Raw genomic sequence first — 14,698 nt, 5'->3', positions numbered from 1 at the left:
TCTAGGTAATCGACGACTGAGACCTAGATCCAACTTCCCAGAGCCCAAGGAAACAACTTGAAATGATCAGGTGTTTCGTTTTTTGTTTTTTTTTTAATAAATAAAGTGATAAGACAAGGAAAAAGTGGCGGATTCCCAAGTTAAAATTGCCAATATTAATTACGTCTAAATGACTTAATTATAAGGATCAAATATTTCCATTGTCAGTTGACAAATTAAATAAAATATTTACAAATTATAGCACAAATAAAGGGAAGGAACACTGCGTCTTAAGCCTAATCGCGACCCTATTTTATCTTTACGTACTGCAGAGCAAAACGCATCAAGCCAACTAAGATCTGAAGGTGCGCCCTGCTTTTGTTCAAAGTAGTCTGTAATACCTCGGAGACGCCCTGTGGTCGTTTGTGTTCCAGCAGCGCCCCCTGCTGTGCACTGTGGAGAATGAAAACCGACTTTTTTATGTTTCTTGAGGATGGCTGTTGCGCCTGCGCAACCAGTGTAACAAGATGGCGGAGAGTGCGGAACTGAAGGTAAAGCGAGTACATACGTTAGCTTGATAAATAAACGTTTCACACACTGAGATTTCAATTTCAGGTGTTAGCGCCGTTGACACTTAACAGTAGACACCCGAAGAGTTTTGTTATGAAGGCATATGATAAGAAAACAGCAGAGCAGAAACGACTAGATACACAGTTAGCTGACGAGCTAGTTCGGTAGCACTAGCTTTGTTATTGTTGCACACTCTGCGTTAGGCTCTGTCTGTGGTTCACCTGCACTTAAATAAGGCCGGATGTGGGCTTTAGCAAGAGATGAAGCTAATATTCCTGTCAGCGTGTGAAACCCACTGGCATTGTAATGTTACCCTCCTAGCCTTATCAGTAGTTCGCCGTGCGAACCGCAGTGTGTGTGTTAAAGATGGGCTCTGTCTATTCCCTGGAATCCGAGTGCAGGTTAACTTGGATTGGCTATACTTTTGACATCTAGTCCAACAAATTACAGACACTGTCCACACTCCTGTTTTAATGTAATCCAACGCGATTTGTTTTCAAACACAAGTTAACTCAATGAAAAGTCTTGTTTTGTTTCAGTGAGGTCACACCAGCATCATGCGGGTGGTGTTAGCTAGTTTTTACTTATTAAACCACCGCGGTGTGTCCCCACTTTCTAATTTAATATTGTTACTGTGGACAATTACACTACACGTAAAAGGCTTTCATTTTGATCTTCACTTCAAATGAACTAATATCTGCGATACTCACACCTTGCATTGCCAAAAGTGATCATATCAACAGTACTGTAGCAATCACTGAGGTTGATCAGTAAGTGTTACTTTTGTACAGCATAAAATGCATTTGAGATTAGCTCACTAAAGATTTAAATCTATCTGTAATTTCTAAGAGTACCGCTTTTGACTTAAGAGTTGGATTTGCGCAATACTACAGTACACTTCTTTAATCTGGCTACATCATTATGTGTGTTTTCATGTGTTTTCATGCGTGATTCTAATTTGCACTGCTGGTGTTGCAGTTAAAAGAACACAGATTCTAACACTAATTAGTCCTTTGGTATTTAAAACCACCAAGACTGTCTTTATTAGTGGTATATACTATACTGAGAGAGAGAGCTCTCTGTGATCCCTTATTCTTGAATATGGCAGGCACCACCCTGTTATGGGAGTGTGTTACAGAAAAAAGCAATGCCATTGTAGTCGTCTCCAAACTATGTTTTAAGTTTTCTCAAGCCAGCTTTAAAAAGTACATATTATGCAACTTCACAGTATAATTTGCACCTCTAAGGCGTCATGAGAATATTTTCCATTGCTTAAATATTTATCCCGGGTAGGTCACTGATTGATTGTCAGAGGAGATTACCAAAATATTTGCATATGGACTATATGATTGCAGCCTGTCTTTTTAATGCTGACGTTGCTTTATTTGTCTGCAACGCAGTCATCCAGAAAGATATTACAGCATAGAGTCAGCACAAGAATATGAGTGGAGGCTTTACAGTATAATGTAACATAGTACAAACTATTTAAAATTGACTTTTATTCTCACTGTGTCTCAGAGGCTGTCATGCAGGCTAGTGTTGTTGCTTTGCTTCACTGCATTTCACTCTAAAATACTTGTTTTGTTTTTTAAACAAACATAAAAGAAACTCACGTCCTGCTAAATCCTTGAAAAAAATAAAACCACCATAGGGTTTAATGTAGTCTGTTGCAGCGTTGGCACCTTCATTGTCAAACATTACCAGAGTTAGATTATCTTGGACAATGTCTCAAAAAGTTTCTGTAGTGGCTTCCATTATTTTGTACAGCTGACCATGTCCACATCCTGTTTTACCACAAGCAACATGTGCTGATGTGTTATGAATTAAAAGTACAAAGAAGTTACATTTAAAAATGTGCATTTCTGCATCTAACCAAAAGCCTGTCTCTTCCATAGTCATCTCAGAGGGGCTATGTTTACAGACAAATATTAATGACTCAGTGAAAATGTTGTGTGTGGACATTGCAAGCTAGCAAAGGATTTAAAAGCATTATTTATTTATTTAAAAAAAATTAAGAAGAAGAAGAAGACATTATTTAACAGTTGTATTTAATTGATAAAATAGTTTTTTGTTTCTTTATGTCAGTTTAGAAATTTTTGTTTTTAAGTTGTTATAGATCTTCTCTTCCTCACTCTTCATTTTTCACCAGCAAATGGTAATGAGCCTTCGTGTTTCTGAGCTCCAAGTGTTGTTGGGATATGCGGGACGGAATAAGCATGGGCGCAAACATGAACTTTTGACCAAAGCTCTCCACCTACTCAAGGCTGGTTGCAGTCCCGCAGTGCAGATGAAGATCAAAGAGCTCTACAGGCGGCGCTTTCCAACCAAAATGGTTTCGCCAGTGGACCTAGCTCTTCCCGGTGTTCACGCTGCAGCCAGCTTGCCCACTGGCCTTGCCCAACTGGGGTTTGACAGCCACGGTTCCCCATCACCGCTGCTGCCTGTTTCCTTACTCGGGCCTAAGCACGAGCTGAGTCTGCCTCATCTTTCCTCCGCTCTGCACCCTGTACACCCTGATGTCAAGCTCCAGAGATTGTCATTCTACGATGTGCTGGATGAGCTGATAAAGCCAACCAGCCTGGGTGAGTCCACAACTTCCTGTTCAACTGTGTTTAGTGATAGCACCTCTCCATTGGGTGCATCCCATGAAAGCACCGGGTAAAAGTTCAGCATCTGTTGACCCCGGTCATTTCTGTAGGTTTCCCCACTAACTCTGTGTTTCTGGTTTCTTTTTCATAGCTTCAGACAACAGTCAGCGGTTCCAGGAAGCATGTTATGCCTTTGCATTAACACCGCAGCAAGTTCAGCAGATCAGCAGCTCCATGTAAGTGAGAAAGCTTCTTGGTACATTCGGCGAGTTAAATAAATGAGAAGGCAAATAACTGTCACTTTTAAAGCTTTATCGCTAATTAACCTTTTATAATCAGATATCGGAGAAAACCGAGTCATTCATGTGTTGTGTGTTAAATATTTCTTCTTTTTGAATTCTTCAGGGACATATCCGGGACCAAATGTGACTTTGCCGTTCAAGTCCAGTTAAGGTATGACTGGGATAGCCTTTTCTTTTGAGCATCTGTTTTAATCGGTGTGATGTGGCGGTGTGAGTAATGGGTCTGTTTTTAGCTGCTCTCCATTTTGAATCAGCCAGAAATAGTAATGTCTCATGAACAAAAGTTTAGAGAAAAAAAGAGCAACTGTGCACACATCCAGACTAACTTTTCTTTTAAGTGACAGAACAGAAAAAGGTTTGAAAACTAAGTGGCTCCAAGTAATAAGTGAACCCTTAAAACACTGATACACAAGCAGCATTTTGATCCTCAAGCGTACCAAAGAACAAAAAGCCTAAGAGAGCTCATGCAGCTGGAAACTTGTTTCTAAATGTTTTAATCCTGAACAAAAGTTGCGACAGTTTTGTTTGTTTTAAGCATGCTTCTAGTGTTTTTCTTTTCAAATTTAAGAAATGAAAGCCTCAACCTGCTAATTATGATTTTAGTTATCGTTAATGATAAGTGACAAAGATGGGATCCTGCCATCCATGCTCTTCTGGTTATCGTTATCAGGGTCATGGGGAGGGCTGGGGGGGTGGGAGGGGCTTGGGGGGGGGGGGGGGGGGGGGGGGCTGGAGGGCTGGAGCCCATCCCAGCTAAAGATAAGAATTGAGTTGAATTACATTGAGGTCAAATTTTCAAATGAACAGTGAAGGATACAAGGCATGTTTTTCTCTTGGGGGCTCAGGCTTTTGTTTATATTCACAATGAACATGAGGGATTACAAAAATAACCAAAGAAAAGTACAAAAATATTTGGATGTGGACACATTGTTACCACACTGAACAGTAAAGGGGAAGTTTGCTTTAAAGAACACATAATTTATCCAGTCTAGCCTGTAGGATTTCCCAAGCCAGCATATATATGACAGAGAATACTTAATGACATTAAAAAGTGATGAATGACATCCGTTAAGAAGTGCTCTCCTGTATCATAGATGGAGATGGCTGTACTTGACACAACCGAAAACCTAAAATAAGCAAGAAAGAAAGAAAGCCAGCCTTTTTGTCAAAGTGGTAACTGAACAGAAACAAATTGTGTTTGCCATTTTTTCCTCAACATCTGAACTTATCCTCGATGCAATTTGTTTTCTCTTATTTTCAGATTTTGCTTATCGGAGACAAGCTGTCCCCAGGAGGACCATTTCCCCCCAAATCTGTGCGTGAAGGTGAATGGAAAGGCTTGTAATCTTCCGGTGAGTCCTTGGTGTTTGTTTTGTTTTTCTTTGCTTGTCATAGAGCATTTCCAGTGTTTAATAATGTGACTGTGAGTTACTAAATTTGTTATGTTCCTTATAGGGATATCTTCCTCCCACCAAAAATGGAGTTGAACCAAAAAGGCCCAGTCGCCCCATTAACATAACGTCTCTTGTCCGGCTGTCTACTACAGTCCCCAACACAATCGTGGTGTCATGGACTTCAGAAATTGGCAGGGTAAACACACTGGATTCTCATTTTTTTTATGTTTAAACAAATGGTCTGCGGAGTTGTGAGGAGGACATGAACCCTCAGCATGACCTGGTTTGCTTATTATTTCCTCTTTTTTCAGTGTTTTTCCATGGCTGTGTATTTGGTCAGACAGCAGTCGTCAGCAGTGTTGTTGCAAAGACTACGGGCCAAAGGAATCAGGAACCCTGACCACTCCAGGGCTCTGAGTAAGTCAAGATATTAATTGGGAAGTACAAAGAACTGGATCTGCCCCTTGATTTGTGAGAATGACATTTAAGAAACAGAAGTTTCATACAGTAACTCTGCTACAGTTTTCTAACTGGTCTGACCACAGAGTCGAAACAAAGGTAAAGGTACTTTTATTTGCATTCCTCATATGTTCTCTGGAAAAGTCCCTCTGTTTGTTTATGTGAACAAAGGCCAATGGTGGAGCTTACATTTTCTGCTTCACAATTTTGTAGTCCTTACTGTATGTGGGACTCTACAATACTATCAGAGTAATTCCCCTCAGATTGCTTGTTTCAGTTTGGTTTTTAATGTTTAAAGTGTTTAGTTTTTACTTTAGCTTTGTTTGTTTTTTTTATATTTGCAATATGAAATAATTTGTCAGTAGCAAGGTCACAATTGTTCCTTTAACACAGACACACTGGGAACAATGTTTGGTCTCAATAAATCTATGCAACAACATTGTGCTTCAGTTCAGTTCAGTTTTACTTATGTAGCACCAAATCACAACAACAGTCGCCTCAAGGCATTTTATATTCTAAGGTAAAGACTCTACTGTAATATAATGTTTTAAGAGCATATCTTTTACGTTATTTTTTTTAAGTTTTTCAATACATGTTAACTTTTTTCCACTTTTTTAGTTTTGTTATGTTTTTAGTTCAACAAACTATAATAACCTTAAAACATTGTTACACAAGCAACATTTTAAACCTTAAGTGTGTCAAAGAACAAATTCCATTAAACATTAAAAAGTTGTGACTCTAGCACTTAAACTTTGTTGTGCTTACAGTCAAAGAGAAGTTGACGGCCGATCCAGAGAGTGAGATTGCTACCACAAGTCTAAGAGTCTCTCTCCTGTGTCCTGTAAGTACCATTCATCACTATCCTCCTTGATGTTAAGTTGCTTCTTAGCCTGCTATTAGAGCAACAAGAAATACATTTACAGTTTTAGTGACCTGAGGTTTACGGTGTTTGGATGTAAAGTGGTTGGGGACTGTTGCTTCTTTTGTTCTGTGCTATTATATAGTATAAAACTGATCACTGTGTCAGTCAATGGAAGCGATAGTTATCGAATTATCTTTCTTTTGTTTTGTTTTTTAGTTGGGGAAGATGAGGCTGACAATCCCCTGCCGAGCAATGACATGCTCACACCTCCAGTGCTTCGATGCTACTCTTTATATTCAAATGAATGAGAAGAAGCCAACATGGGTTTGTCCAGTCTGTGACAAGAAGGCACCATATGAGCACCTAATTATTGACGGGTGAGCACATCTTTTTTTTATTTAATTTTTTTAATGTCGGGTATGCCCATCCATTTAGTATGATGTAGTCAGAAATGCTCTCCTTCCTCTACTTTGTAGAAATGTTAATCGAGTCGTCTTCTGACCAGAAAGGGTGGAGCAGGTTTCTTTAACATTGGCAAAAAAGGGATGCGCTGAATGCCTTTTTAATTTGATTAAACCCACTTGTTCTGGGTGGATGTTGCTGATCAGACAGCTTTAGCAAAAACGGATGCAGTCGTCTGGATATGAAGTTAAAGTTGGCTTAACTTTAACATCCTGCATTCCTGATTTTTATCAAGATAATCCTGCAGCTGGTCTGACAGTTGTCAAGATAAATAATAATAAAACTGCATGCTGCATAAATAGCGTGTAGCTTTATGAGCAATTAAACTCAATTAAACTTCTTGTTTTAAATTGAAACAGACTTTCTTTGGTTTGTGTTTTATTGTCTCCTGACTAGGGATGGGTATCGTTTAGGTTTTATCCGATACCGGTGCCAAACCGGTACTTTTGAAACGGTGCCGGTGCTTAAACGGTGCTCAAACCGGTGCTTAAAGAATGGAAAACACAAAAGTGGTCCAAAAACCTCTCATGTTCAGCTGTTTTTTTGTAAAAAGATAACAATGTTAGCCTTTTCTGCAGCTATGGGGCATATATGGTATCATTCTTGGCTGGAAGCAGTGCTTAAACAATGGAAAAAAACACAAACTTTGTCCAAAAACCTCTCATGTTTAACTGTTTTCCACTTTTTCTTTGGTCATTTTAGCCTTTTTGGCCAGGGTGAAGGGAGTATCTGCCATCAAACAAGAAGACAGCTGCATGTAGCTATGATGGTGTTTGCTGTTCACCTTACATGCATTAATGTAATAACGTGGTTAGCCTACTCAACGTAAATTACACACGAACAACATTAAGCTACTCACGCAGAGAAGAACGGCTGCTGCTGCATCATCATCCGTCATCATTTCTGCTACACTGGCAGGGCTAGGGGCCAGGACTCTCCTCTTCGGGTTTTTGGGGGATGTTGCTAATTCCGGGTCCGATAACAGGCAACCCACAAGCAGTAGATGTGCTCGGTGTGAGGTCTCACAGCAAGCTATCAAATACGGCGCATTTCTCGGCTTTAAAAAAAAACACTATGCGTCGCCAGGTGTTTCATCAGATTTGAGGTGTTACCTCCTTTGACAGTATCACAGTATCACCTTAAAGCACTTGTTGCAGCTGCTGAGTTTGCATCTTTTGCTGTGAAGTACAGCCAGACTTTTGACCGCTTCGCCTTGGACATTTTTAATTTGTAGCTCTGCTCTAAAAGAACGTACGTACCTGGACCCGCCTACTATTCTCGGAAACTTAAAATGATTGGCTAGAATCTAAAGTGTATCATTCCATACCAGTTGGTGGCGGTAATTCACCTTTCAGTTGTTTGCCAACCGACAATACAAATGTAAGGAAGAAGAAAGTGTATCACAGCTCAGGAAAAAAAGCACCGAAATAAAGCACCGAAATGTGCGCTGCTTTTCGGTCTGGTTACTACCGTTTATGTCAGAACCGGTGCCATCATGGCACCGGATACCGATACCCATCCCTACTCCTGACTATCTTGAACACAGCTGTTTCTGGACTGGATTCTTGGACAGGAATTGCCAATAATACAAATCCTTGTTTATGTTTATTTAGTATCAGTTGCTCAATCTGCTCATGATGAATCACAGCTGTATTGTAATTCTGAAGTTTGACTTTTAAGTCACTCAGAAGTACTTAAGATTATTGTAATAGAATTGGAATGGCTTGTTTTTCTAGGTTGTTCATGGAAATCTTGAATAGCTGCTCTGACTGTGATGAAATCCAGTTCAAAGAAGATGGAAGCTGGGCCCCTATGAGGTCAAAGAAAGAAGTGCAGGAGGTTGCTGCTTCCTACAACGGTGTAGACAGCGGTATGTCAGTTGATTTTAATCTTTAAATCTAATCTTCCCTATGATCTGGGAACGCAGACTGACTGCTGTTTCCTTGTAGATCTGTCTGGAACCGACGCGCATGAGCACAAACGGTCTTCTAATGACAACTGCAAGAAAGTAGATGTGATCGATCTGACACTGGATAGCTCCTCAGAAGATGAGCTAGATGACGAGCCGCCTCCTAAAAGAGCCTGTCCCTCGCTGTCACCCGTCTCTCCACCTGCAAGCAAAGGGTAAGTCATGAAACTGCAAAGGAAGTGAGATGACTGTAAAAAATATTTTGGGTTGTCTGTGCTCAACTCTGTCTGCTTTTGTCTCTAAACATATGATGTTATTTCCTCCCAGAGTACTAAACCTGCACAGCCAGGCCTCACCTGTGAGCAGAGCTCCCAGCATGCCACCTGTGGAGACCAGTTACATTCCTCCCCCACCACCTCTCATCCAGGACTACCGCCACTACTATCACACAGCCAGTGACCTGCCAGGTAGCCCCGTCAATTTCCCTAAAGGATAGGTTTTGAATTTTATCTCACTGCCATCATAGCGTGTATGTGTTAAATTCTGTCATCTGACTACCAGCATGAGTGTACCTCCTGATAGACAGAACTAGGGATAATGTTGATGTCTTACAGTGTAGCCATATCATAGGGAGATTACTTCACAGTGATTATTGAAGTCATTAAGTGTACATTAGTCACGTAGGTTTGCGCAAGGGTGAGACAGTAGAAACAAAAACCTGTTCATTTGGTTGTTGTTGTTTTTTTTGTTCTGTTTTGTTTTCGTGCAGTGGTCAGTTGAAATTTTGTAACACTGTTTTTTTTAAGCATGCTAAGAAAGAAAAGACTTTGGTTTTTGTTACAAAATTTTCCTTATCAGGACACATTTATTGTTGTACTGAATAATTTGGCTCTCTAATCAGATAATTCATCAAATGTACCAGTGTAATTAACTGGGGAAGATGTTTTTACTTAAAATGCTACTTTTCACAAAAAAAACAAAAAAAAACCCAACTTTTTCTCAGAACTTTTTTTTTTTACACACTGAGCGAAAAGGAAACAGAAAAAAAGGAGAACATGGACGCTTTTTGGCTCCTGACAGAATTCTCTAATTTGCGGAGGGATTAATAAAATAAAAAGATATTCAAATTACCTCTGTAAAAATGTGGCTCTAATGTGTCGATTAAATTAAAAGAAAGATTTTTGTTGTGGGAAATATTCCATATACTGGAGACCTGGGGAATTTTCATTGTAATACGTCGGTTGTAAATTATTCACTTGTAATGACTTCATGCCTCTGAACGCAGCTTGTAAAGTCTTTTCTTTTTCTTACAGATCAAAATTTCTTCTCCTTCCTCCAAGGTGACAATCAGGTACAGTTACTCATTGTCATCCAGCGACCACAAACCCGCCTAAATAGATTGTAAAAGAGTGATATCTTTTCAGTAAGACAAATCTTTAGATCTGTACATTGAATGAAATAAATTTACAGATGGTTTTTATCCAGTGATAGCTGTGCAAATCAAAACTAAGCTTTATTCATGCATTTAGTGCTGTACATACAGCAACCTCACTTTTTCTCACATACTTAAGTTACTAAAGTGCTGTTTGAATTATTATCTCTCTAACAAATAACACTTGCCAGGTGTACGCTGAGGTCCGTGTCAAATCTGAGGTCATTTGGAAAACTGAATCTCGGATTTCTGCTAAAACTAGTTTTCTGTTATCCTCTTACAACAACTGGTGTCTTCATGTGAGGCGTTTAGTGATTGTCTTTGTAGACTGTTACTAATGAAAGTAACTTGGTTTGCATCCCTCTTTCCAAATTGCACGACTCTCTGCCTGCACATCACTCACACACAGCGCCATTCAACACCACAGGAAAACATGCCAGTGACATTTGGGAACAACTATAAACTTAATATTCACTAAAACAACTTAATTTGCCATTTTGCTTCTATCTTTAGCAGCTGTTAGTTGAACTACTGTATATTATATTAAAGCATGCATGCAGTCAGACAGGCACAGGTCTTAGTAGTTTGTCTTAAAATTAAAACTTGGTCATCTGTTTTTGCTTTTTGCTTTGTTTTATTTTCCCAATTCTTCAGTGTCATGAAGTTTTGTAAATATAGCACTAGGCTTTAACATATTTCTTCACAGTATGCTTGACTGTTGTCACTCTTCTTTGTCCTGTTAGCATTACAATATGGTGATGGCTGCTGCAGCAGCTGCGTCGGCTTCAGCCTCAGAGGATCATGACCTGCTCCTCAACCGTTTCCTGCCCTACAGCTCCCCTCAGCTCTTACGTGAACAGCCAGGCACCCCGGGGAGCAGCACATTGGCTGCCACCAACGGAGGCAGCAACAGCGGCAGCACCAGTAGTTTGGTGTCTTCGAGCAGTCTGCGGGACCGCGACAAAGACCGGGATCGGGACAGAGACAGGGACAGCCATTCCATTTCAGGATTATCAAGGTCCTCAGTGGAAGCAGCAGCAGCTGCAGCGGCCATTTATGGCTCCATATCTGACATTATCTCTCTTGACTAGATCCACTCAGAACTGAAAGACAAGGGAGACCTCGAGAGCAGGAGTGCTTTGTAGATAAAGAAGAGGAAGATGAAAGAATACAGTGCTATGTACAGAGAGGAAAATCTATTTTCAATTTTACTTATCATATGTATATAAACTTAGGACGCTTCCTGTCCGGTGAGTTACTTCAGTTGATATTTTTCTGTGAATACTGAAGACTTTTTCACACCTCTTCATGTGGTCCTTTGATTAAATTGTACCTTTTGTACCTGTTTTTACGGTTTTGTTTCGATAATTCATGTCAATGGCATTATTTCAGTATACATGCACAGAACGCAGTGGGGGTCACAACCTTATGGAGCGTGATATTCAGAATATAAAGCAAAAGGGCATTGTTATAGATGTACAAAAGGCAAGTCTCAGCAAAACAAGAAAATGGGTAACACTTTCTTTATTTTCTAAATGGCTTTATTTCTGTTGACATGCTGTGGGCAGCAGAAAGATCGGCCATTTTTTGCCATCACTGTAGAATTTTTTCAGTAGAACATTCATGCTGTGGTCATTATTTTAAATAATTATTTATGATGTAAGTTATGTAGGATGCGTGCTGTTTTTTGTTTTTTTGTTTTTTTTTAAAGAAGCATTCCCTATGCCTCTAGGAACTGTTGCCACTAGAAATGCAGGAGTAAATGCTAGATCCTTCTATTGTCGTAAGTGCTCTCTTTTCCTCCTCACTTCTTCAACTCAAATCAAACATGAGCGATGTTAAATTGTTCAAACTGTACCTGGATGACATAAATTGGGAGAAGTCAGTATTGTTAAGACAACACTTTTATTTTAATTTTATTTTGTTGTTGTTGTGTGAATGAAGGGCACAGGTCCAGCAAGAACCACTATCGGACCTTTTATATAAGTCTTAGATTTGCAGTATTGTGTAATTTTTTTCTCTCAAAGTGTAGTTGTTTTACTTTGCATATTATATTCTTAAAAACATGCACAGAAAAAAAAACACAATTGATGAGTTGATACCGATAAATTTCTGCTCCACCGTCAATGGGAGACTAGTTTCTGGTCCACGTGAGGTGAAATGCTATATTTGAAAGGTGTAAAACTGTTCACCGAGTGCAATTGGATTAAATACATTTCACTGGGTTTGATTTTAGCACTTGTTGCTTTTTGTTTTTTAATTTACAGAGAGCCTGTTTGGAGCAGTGAAGCATTACAATGCGCAATTGAGTAGTTTTCAGCTTTATGTGTGTCTGCAAATTACCTGAAAGCTCACCTGTTTGAGTGCTCTTCCCTATTGAGGCGACAGGACACAGCCTTTTTTGATGTTTAATGTATTTGCAGCAGCCTCTAAGATAACTGTGATAGAGATTAGTCTTCGAGTGAATCACAACACCCTTTTTTTTTTTTTGGCCCAGAAGTCAAAATCATCTATGTTACTTTGGACTCCTCCCTTTCCTTTATTTTGTTTGACTTGTGCTTACAATTAGAATTATTTATTATCATATATATTTTTCAGCATTTGTTTGATTAATGAACATGCATTGCTGTCATTGTATGTGATCATTTCTTTTGTAATTATATATAATTAATGCTATTTAAAGATGTCATTGTTGCTTGACATGCATTGTAACATTTTCTGTTTGTCTGTTTTGCTATCAGATGATGTCAATAACTCAATAGAAGCTTTGATCATTTTGAACGGCTGCGAGGTCTACTGTGCTGTTTGATATTTGTAAGAATTAAAACCAATACAAGGAAGTGCATGATTTGTAGATGGCGTGAGGACAGCTCTGTTTGCTTTTGAGAGCATTCAGTATAGAAACGAAATCACTCGGTTGAATGTCGCCAGCAAAGAAATGTACCGTCTCTGAGGAGCGGCGTGGCACTTAAAAGAAATCTGCATTGTTTATGAAATTGTTTTTCAGTATCAAGGTCTTAGGTTACAAAAGGATAAAGCTACATAATATCATTGGCAGTTATTATTAGAAGAAGAAAGAAAAGCAACATTGTACACATTTGCTTGATAGTAGTTTTCTTGATTTTGGAGGAGTGGAAATGGGCTCGGGGTATCCCTGTGTTTTAATGGTTAATTTAAACTAGGAGTGATGACATATTCAAAAAATACAAAATAACTGAAATGATATTTATGTACTTACAAACCAAACTAAACTAAAATATTAATGCATATATATATATATATACAGGAAATGTCACTTTTTAAGTCTTTCTCAATTTGGTTGAGTATGTAAACCTGACAAACTGCCGCAGGCTTTCTGCATTTGTTTATTCAGTCAGCATGGTCGAAGTCCACTTCCCTGCTGTGTTTACCATACAAAATACGTTATTTACCCTGTATTTAGAACTTTTTTTCATGCAGTTGAAATGGACAGGTTGCCAGTCTGTGGCAGAGACTCAGATGAGCATTCATGTTCACATTCACACCAATAGTCATTTTAAAATCAGTATTATAGGACTGTGGGAAGAAGTCAAGGTACCCATAAGGAACCCGTGCAGGCACAGGGAGAACATGTAAACCTCACTCAGTCATGCCCAACTGGGGGCTTTTTGCTATGAGGTGATTACCATGCCGTCCTTAAAAATACATCTGCCAGATGTCGCTATGCCAGACAGATAAATTGTATTATAGATGATAGTAGCATGAGATATAAATTATTTCCTGTATCTGTCTTTGTGGTAGTGGAGCTGAATCAGTCTGTTACATAAGGTGGACCTCAGTGATATTCCTGTCCATCACAGCTTTAAAAGTTTCCTGTTTGCAACCAATCAGAGCCACAGAAGCAGATGATTTCTTCATCTCAACAAAATCATTTACTAGTCAACAGTCAAACATGGTGGTGGTATTTTGGTGGTCTGGGGCTGCTTTGCTGCTTCAGGGTGACTTGCTGTAATTGATGGAACCATGAATTCTGCTCTCTTCTAGAAAATCATGAAGGAGAATGTCTGGCCATCTTTTCGTGCCCTGAAACTCAAGCAAACTTGATTTAAGCAGCAGGACAACAATCCAAAACACATCTGCGAGTCTACCTTTGAATGTGCTGTGCTGGCCTAGTCAAAGTCCAGACTGAAATCCAAATCAGATACTTTGACATAACCTTACACAGGTTGCTCAAAAATGCTTAATTAAAACAGTTTTGCAAAGAAAAGTGAGCCAAAATTCCTTCCAAGTGATATGAAAGATCTATTGCCAGTTACCACAAATGCTTGATTGCAGTTTCTGCTGCCAAGGGGCACACAACTAGTCATTAGGTGTAGGGGACAATTATTTTTTTTTACACAGCACCAGTTGGTTTGGCTATCTTTTTCTTTTTTCCATTAATGAATGAAATCATCATTTACAATTTGTGTTTTGTATGTATTTTGTCTTATATTATGCTGGAGAGTAGTGACAATCTAATTTGTTAACTAATGCCATTGTGCAGTAGCTTGCAGGCAGTGCAGTTACATTCACATTTGCATTGTTTTTATTTATTTTCTATCTATTTATTTATTCATTGCAATTTTTTAATAACTATTGAAATTATAATTTTTGGGAGTATAAGAAAAAAATATATGTTTTTAAACTTTTTTTTCTACCCTGGTCTCTGGTTTCTGTAAAAGAAATTAACTGGTGAACATTGTATACAGAATCCAGACACTAA

The 14,698-nt window shown here is 39.0% G+C and overlaps 1 protein-coding gene across 1 annotated transcript; it reads left to right on the top strand.

Annotated features, from left to right (window-relative positions):
- The first annotated feature begins 442 nt into the window (after positions 1 to 442).
- pias1b (protein inhibitor of activated STAT, 1b) lies at positions 443 to 14,632 on the top strand. The gene is made up of 14 exons (XM_085166872.1): positions 443 to 530; positions 2,699 to 3,131; positions 3,289 to 3,373; positions 3,543 to 3,590; positions 4,701 to 4,791; positions 4,895 to 5,029; positions 5,145 to 5,250; positions 6,060 to 6,133; positions 6,371 to 6,531; positions 8,353 to 8,486; positions 8,566 to 8,740; positions 8,853 to 8,992; positions 9,839 to 9,876; positions 10,701 to 14,632. The coding sequence occupies exons 1-14, from the start codon at positions 507 to 509 to the stop codon at positions 11,046 to 11,048; spliced, it is 1,992 nt and encodes a 663-aa protein (XP_085022998.1). The 5' UTR covers positions 443 to 506; the 3' UTR covers positions 11,049 to 14,632.
- The last annotated feature ends 66 nt before the right edge of the window (positions 14,633 to 14,698 follow it).

Source organism: Neolamprologus multifasciatus, chromosome 7, assembly GCF_963576455.1.
Source record: "Neolamprologus multifasciatus chromosome 7, fNeoMul1.2, whole genome shotgun sequence".
Classification (NCBI taxonomy): domain Eukaryota; kingdom Metazoa; phylum Chordata; class Actinopteri; order Cichliformes; family Cichlidae; genus Neolamprologus; species Neolamprologus multifasciatus.
The sequence above is the reverse complement of the archived record's forward strand: the minus strand, read 5'-3'. Positions and strand labels throughout refer to the sequence as shown.